General features: G+C 37.7%; 2 protein-coding genes across 2 annotated transcripts in view; one reads left to right on the top strand and one right to left on the bottom strand.

Annotated features, from left to right (window-relative positions):
- LOC127855142 (uncharacterized) overlaps positions 1-7971 on the bottom strand; it is a 368604-nt gene that overhangs the window by 132023 nt on the left and 228610 nt on the right. The gene's annotated exons all lie outside the window — the stretch shown is intronic.
- The window catches only part of LOC127855924 (plexin-A2-like), a 33064-nt gene that overhangs the window by 24714 nt on the left and 379 nt on the right, over positions 1-7971 (top strand). Inside the window, exons 3-7 of the mRNA XM_052391838.1 lie at positions 59-175; positions 751-873; positions 1542-1746; positions 2108-2307; positions 3797-3915. Of these exons, the coding sequence (XP_052247798.1) occupies positions 59-175; positions 751-873; positions 1542-1746; positions 2108-2307; positions 3797-3823 (672 nt within the window). The 3' untranslated portion in view covers positions 3824-3915. The remainder of the gene's footprint in view (positions 1-58; positions 176-750; positions 874-1541; positions 1747-2107; positions 2308-3796; positions 3916-7971) is intronic.

The following is a 7971-nucleotide window of genomic DNA, read 5'->3' on the forward strand; positions in this document are numbered from 1 at the left end:
GCCCACAATTTTTTATACAATCCTTATCTGACACATTCTGGTTTCCTGCTTGTCATAGAGATCTGCTTTTGGACTTAAAGTTGCACGAGCTGCACAGAGAGTACATTTGGCTGCAAGTGGTTCCATGTTGCGGGGACTGCGTGTCAGTGATGCAGCACCAGCATGCCCGGATCCGGTAATTTAGAGAGACTCTCATGCCAAAATCAGAAATATACTTTAAAGCCTCCCTCTAAAAGATTTTAGCATATGGACCTGGCTTTGTCGGGCTATCTGAATTATAAATTTGTAGAAATTTAGATTGATAGGGTGTGAAACAAGATATTTTGTCTGTCATATTTAATGCAGAACATTACGCCCAGTATGTACTGGTAAGTTGCCAAAAGAAATGTTGATCAAAGTAGATCAAAAAAATAATCTTATGGCATGCAAAGCAGTAGAAATTTATATAATCTGACAGGAGCTGCATGAAATCATATTGTATTATAGTTTTGTTAATCACATAGCCACAGCATTGGGATACTTATGGCTTTCAATGAATGAGCAATAAACGGAAAGAAGATTGTGCGTGTGATGAATGAGTGATGGAACGCCTGCATTTTAGGAGTGTAGTTGAATACAATTAAAATAAAGCGAAAAAGGTTATTCACCTTTAAGATGGTTGGCTTACAGAACATAGTTGAAGCGATCAGCAAAGAGCACTCTAGTTAAGCACATGTGACATTCCATTTTACCAGTGAGTGTTTGTTATAGACTACAGCTGCAGTTCGATCCCCTGTCAAGTGTCCACAATTGGAGACTACCTCCTATGACACTGACGTGGTTGTACATTCTGGCCAGAATAAGAGCATCAGTGTACGTGTGGCGGACATTCAGGTATGTAAAATCTTCATGGATTGAAATAAATTTTGTTTGTTCAAGACTAGTAATCATGCATTTTACTGGTTTATTGCTGATGTTGGCTAATACTTCACAGGAAATTTTAGTAGATGTACTGACAGGCATCATATAACTAAATCAATAAAAAAAAAACGAGCAAACATTCCAATACAAAGATATAGCAAAGATTATGTGCAATACCTTGTTTTATGGAACGATGTCTAAAATATGTCGAAACTTTGTTCTTCATTTGAAAGTTTCTTTTAAAAAAGAGCAAAATTTTAAAGTCTCATTTCACACTTTAAGCCACATGTTAGTCTCATTTGACTTGTTTTTGCCACATTTTCAAACCTCATTTCACACTTTGTGCCACATTTTAAAGTCCCATTTCTTACTTTGTGCCTCATGCAAAAGTTGCATTTCAAATTTGTTCCACATTTTAAAGCCTCATTTCACAGATTGCCACTTTTTGGAGTCTCATTTCACACTTTGAGACACATTTTACACTCTCATTTCACACTTTGAACCACATTTTCCAGTCTCATTTCACACTTTGATCCACATTTCAAAGTTCAGACTCATTTCACACTTTGAGCAACATTCTTGAGTCTCATTTCAGATTCTTTGCCATATTTTGGTGTGCAATCTCACCTGCTTTCTTGCAGCCAGACCAGATGGACAATGTCCTCTGCCTGTTCACGTACAGCTGGGAAGTGAAGTACTCCACATGGAAAATCACGTCCTCCAACCTCGAGTGTGAGGCTCTCCAGTTTGAGTTCTCTGACGTCACGTTGCCCATAGTAACCGCTCAGTTCACCGTGACGAGTGGGAAGAACAGCGTTCCATTGGATAATCCACAAAATATCAAAGGTGAAGTAGCCTTGAGGTTTGATACATTTTCGAGTTTATAAAACAGAGACATGTGACTGGGTATAACATCATTTAATATTTTTAATGACAGCTTATTTGTTTTTGTTTTACTACAATCAAGGGTTATTGTTATTATTCTGCAATAACCTTGTCTCACGGCCTAGATATGATCAGATGAAATTAATTTAATGCTAATTATGCAAGCCTTTAGGAATAACAACTTTTATTACAGGTTATTTCAATTCTACATCTGGATATTACTCTTCTCTATATGATATGATGGCCTTGAAAAAAGTAACAAAACAAAACATACTGTTACCTTATCTAAAATGTGGTATTAAACTTTTTATTCCATTTCTAGTCTGCATCTACAAGTGTGGTACCATGGTAACCAACTGCGGTCAGTGCCTTAGAATGAACCCGGAATACGAGTGTGGCTGGTGTGTGGGTGCAAGCCCCACATGCTCCCTGCAGACTCTCTGCCCTGCCTCTGACTGGCTCGACCGCTCAGCTGTCTGTCCCAACCCTCAGATACTCGGGGTACGTGTGGCCATAATGCAGGTGTGTAAAGTGTCGTCCCATATTAGCCTAAGCACAGGCTAATCGGCAATAACGTTTTTCACTTTTATTAAATTTTGAGTTTAAATGAGGTATTTTCTTAACAAAAATCCAGTTCAGGCAGAAAGTGTAGGTTTGGATTAGTCTATGCAGACTGTATAGGCTAATCTGGGGGCAACATTCCACGCACATGCATTAAGCCCCATTTTTCCAGAGTGAGAGACATTTGGAAATGCTTATTAAACCCCACTCCACTCAAGAATTACAGTACTGAAATAATTTGGGCTGTCTGTCTTCCTGGGAGTTCATTAGGTTAAATTTTTCATTTATTTTTAAATAAGCAGTCCTCATAGGCTTATCAGAAAACAACATTTTCTTCCTAGACTGGATTTTTGTTGAAAAGAGACAAATTGTCATCCCAAATTAGCCTGTGCAGACTGCATAGACTGATCTGGGACGCATGCATTAAGCCAGGTTTTCCCAGAGACGGACTTGTTTTTTTTTATGAGCATAGGGTAAGTTACAAATTTGTATACCAAAAAAAACTCCTAATAAAGTTTGGTATTTTTGTTTCATCAATTCTGTAAGTATGGTCGCGCACATAAACTGGTCTGAAAATCTTCTGTATACACTTGCAAACATTCAACAATAAAACTTAATGCAATTTTCTTTATGATATCCAAATGTCAATTTGAGATTTTTAGCTTGGCTGTTTTCGGAGAAAACCCGAGGTATTGTCATAGCCAGCTTTTCGTGTTGTGTCGTCCGCGTCATGCTAAAACCTTAATATTCTGTCAAGGTTTTGAACATTGGCTCTAAAATCAAACAGCTGCCACCTACAACTTTGAAACTTCATATGTAGCTGCACCTTGATGAGTTCTACACGCCACACCCATATTTGGGTCACTAGGTCAAGGTCACTTTGACCTCTAAAAAAAAAAAATTCTGACAATCTTTTATTTATTCAAAAATGCACCCACAGCGGAGCGTTGGCACCCGTTATGCAGTGCTCTTGTTATAAAAGTGAGGACTTGACATACATTTGATTTATCATAAAAGTAAGGACTTGATGCACACTTCATTTTATCAAAACGATGACTTTCCCTGCAATTATTTTTTTTCAAAATAAGAACGTTTTCAATAAAAAATCGAAGCAATCAAAATGAGGACTTTGCACAAAACTTATTTTATAATCAAAGTGAGGACTTGACATACAATTGCTTAATCATAAAAGTGAGGACTCAATGCACAATATATTTTATCAAAATGATGACTTGCCCTACAATTATGTTTTTTGAAAATAATAAATAACCCCAGAAAACTCTTATCAATCAAACTCAAAACTTATTTTATTAAAATACATTTAGTCCAGACTTTACATACAATTCTTGGCAAGCATGTCGTATTAATCATTTCCTAATTACAATCATAAGATGGATAGTTATGTAGATTGATGTTGTGATTTTATATGGCTTTCGATTCTGTCATGCAGGAGATGATGCCAATGATTCACCATTAGAAGACATGACGGTAACGGTGGCCCAGAACTCTGCTCAACTAGAGTTCTAGCAACATTCTGACATGCTCACAAACAACAAAACATACTACCGGGTAAGGTATTTGCTGAGACAAAATCTCTGGTTCTCATATGCAATCATTCTTGTTAGCTCGGCTGTTTTCGGAGTAAACCCGAGGTGTTGTCATAGCCAGCTCATCGTGTCCGTCGTCATGTCGTGTCGTCCGCTGTCCGCTTGGTGCTAAAACTTTAGCATTTTGTTAACCTTTTGAACATTGGCTCTAAAATCAAAGTGCTTCCACCTACAACTTTGAAACTTCATATGTAGCTGCACCTTGATGAGTTCTACACGTCAAATCCATTTTTTGGGTCACTAGGTCAAAGGTCAAGGTCACTGCGACCTCTAAAATAAAATTCTGACAAGCTTTCATGTATTCAAAAATGCACCCGCAGCCCAGCGTTGGCGCCCGTTATGCGATGCTCTGTTCAACTTCATAGCGGACATGGAAGTTATGACAAAGGCTGGTGATGCCCCAGATGCACCAGAAGACATTAATTTTTATGCCCCCCTTCGAAGAAGAGGGGGTATATTGTTTTGCATATGTCGGTCGGTCCGTCTGTCTGTCCGTCCACCAGATGGTTTCCGGATGATAAATCAAGAACGCTTAGGCCTAGGATCATGAAACTTCATAGGTACATTGATCATGACCGGCAGATGACCCCTATTTTCAGGTCAAGAGGTCAAAGGTCAAGGTCACAGTGACTTGAAAGAGTAAAATTGTTTTCGGTTGATAACTCAAGAATGCTTATGCCTAGGATCATGAAACTTCATAGGTACATTAACCATGACTGGCAAATGACCCCTATTGATTTTCAGGTCACTAGGTCAAAGGTCAAGGTCACAGTGACTCGAAACAGTAAAATGGTTTCCAGATGATAACTCAAAAATGCTTACGCCTAGGATCATGAAACTACATAGTTACATTGATAATGACTGGCAGATGACCCCTATTGATATTCAGGTCACTAGGTCAAAGGTCAAGGTCACAGTGACTTGAAATAGTAAAATGGTTTCCGGATAACTCAAGAATGCTTACGGCAAGGATCATGAAACTTCATAGATACATTGATCATACTGGCAGATGACCCCTAATAATTTTCAGGTCACTAGGTCAAAGATCAAGTTCACAGTGACTCGAAACAGTAAAATGGTTTCCTGATGATAACTCAAGAATAATTAGGCCTAGGATCATGAAACGTCATAGGTACATTGATCATGACTGGCAGATGACCCCTATTGATTTTTAGGTCACTAGGTCAAAGGTCAATGTCACAGTGAAAAAAACAACATATTCACCCAATGGCTGCCACTACAACTGACAGCCCATATGGGGGGCATGCATGTTTTACAAACAGCCCTTGTTATATTAAGTTTAGCAAATTGTTATAAGCAATAGTTACTAACAAAATAAGGACTCGACACACAGTTCCGTATATTGTGCATGTGAGGACTTCAAATACATTTCTTGCTTAACATGTTCTGTCTTTTTTTTGCTAAATTTCTTTATCAAATATACATGTAGTTACTAACAAAATGAGGACTCAACACATAATTCCATATATTGTGAATGTGAGGACTTCAAATATAATTTTTATGTTTCATGATATAATTATTTTCTTTTTAACTTCACCAGATACACATATTTGTTAATGGAAGTTGTGAGCATTTCTAGCTTTCTTGTGATGCAGGAGTTTTTTCCCATGCACAAAGGGATATTTGTTTGGCAAAATGTATGCATTTATTTAACTAAAACCGCACTTGTTTGGACAAGTATGGGTCTAAGTGCTCTAACACACCAATTTCATCAAAAGATGACATTTTCAATATGTACTTGCGGTTATTAAATCATTCGCCATATTTCCGAAAAAAGAATGAAAGGGTTTGGATATTAACATATTGTATTGCTGCTGATTATAAGCAGAACCGGTAGTTAACTTTTAGAAACTTATTTTCAATACTGTCCACTGAGCAATGTGAATGAATTTTCTTGCTCAAAGAAAACAATGGCATTATAAAGCGGTCCAGCTTGAGCCTAAAACCTCCTGATCAACTTCTGAAGACTTTACCACTTTTGGTTAACAGTCAAAGCGGCTTTAATGGCTAAGCAACCCAAAGTTGATATATACATTTTGTAAGAAATTGTCATTGTAACGGTCAGTTTTATGCTGAACTGTTTATAGACAAACTGAAGTTTCAGTCTTTGATCCCAGAAATTATGCAAAGTGAAAACAAAAGATAGTGTGAGAGGTAATTTACTACCACAACATATCTAAGTAGTGAAGTATTTCAGCCAGTTGTTTGAAAGGAGTTTGCCGGTGAAGGAAATCCAAGAAGATTCTGTGTGACTGGTGAGTCCTTTAAAAAGACTGTAAATAACTTAAGTTGTTTTGCATCTAGCACTTCCATACTTTGTAGACAGGTACTATGCCACATCAGGAAAATGCCTATAGTTTGTAACCTTATATATACACATGTGTAAAGAAAGCTTTCAGACCCAGCATTTGATGATGTCTGCTCATCTAAGTGAAAAGATTTTACTAGTGACATTGAGAAAATCAAAGCGCTGAAGGCACCGAAGTTGTTTGTTGTTGTCCTTGATTAGCATGTGGACATTGCACAGGCTTATCAGTGTGCACAGGCTAATCTTATTTGACATGCATTAAGCCCCGTTTCCCTGAAAGCAGCCAATATGTACAGATTTAAATGATAAACACTAGACTGGTCAATGTCGTCTTACAAGCTGGTAAATACACTCACTGCAGGAGTAGAGCAGACGCTCCTAACCATTCGTCGTCTGCAGTGCAGACAGGCAGCGTAATCATTCCTAGCATAGTGAGTTACGGTTCTAAGCGTAGCTAAGGCTTCTAAGCACATACTGATTTGCAAAACATTCTCTGTAAATTTAGTTTTGGCTCACGACTAAAAACCAGCTAAGTAGCTGTACATTTTTTATGGAACATGGTATCTTTCTGAAGTATTGAGTTTGTATTATTTTAGTTCTATTGTAAGTTAAGGGCAATAGATGTATCCACTTTATAGCAGGGTCTGTATTCATGGAAATTTGGTTTTTAGCCTGGAAATGATTTTTTAACTCTGTGTATTATGCTTATCTTGATGTGTAACATGACTGATGAAAGCTGTTTTGTACTTGGCAGATGATGCTGAGGATGCAGTTCAGTCATTAAGGGGAGAGCTTGACATAACCAGTCCCTGTATCATTTCCTTGCTTATGATGAAGATGTGCCCTATGCTAAAGGTTATGGTTACAATAAGAATTCAAAGATCAAACATACACAAACTGTGTCCTGCCAATTACACTGAGAGCCTGTCTTCTCTTTCCATGACCACTATCAGTACCCTAATTAAGACCGTAGGCGAGGATGCGCACAACAAATTGTATGTTCATTGATTTTTAGCGAGGCTGTTTTCGGAGAAAACCCGAGGTATTGTCATAGCCTGCTCGTCGTCCGCCGTCCGCCGGCTTCGTGCTAAAACCTTTACATTGGCTCTAAAATCAAAGTGCTTCCACCTACAACTGTGAAACTTCATTTGTAGATGCACCTTGATGAGTTCTACATGCCACACCCATTTTGGGTCACTAGGTCAAAGGTCAAGGTCACTGTGACCTCTAAAAAAAAAATTAATCTGACAAGCTTTCGCAGCCGATCGTGGCACCCGTTATGCCGTGCTTTTGTTTATATTTTACCATGGTTCCGAAAATGTTTGAAAGTTTCATAATGGCACATCATATTTGCTATTGCACAAAACACTTACATTGCCACCTACAATCATCAAACTATGTGTATGTTCCATGTAACACATTCAACATGTTAACTGTGTTTTATGAACATATATTATTCCTCAATTAGGTTGACTTTTCTTGACATATGTAAAAAGAGATTAAAATTTCAAGTCCTCACATTGGTTTCAGTGTGTAGATAGAGATACATTGCTGAAGTCCTCAAAAGATAAGTTATTAAGAAATTCACACACACATGCACATACATATATAAATATAAAAAAGCAGACAGATGTCATTATACCAGTATTTATATAATACTGATATAAAGGCTTTTGTCAGAATATTGGT

This window comes from Dreissena polymorpha, chromosome 13 (genome assembly GCF_020536995.1).
Source record: "Dreissena polymorpha isolate Duluth1 chromosome 13, UMN_Dpol_1.0, whole genome shotgun sequence".
Lineage (NCBI taxonomy): Eukaryota > Metazoa > Mollusca > Bivalvia > Myida > Dreissenidae > Dreissena > Dreissena polymorpha.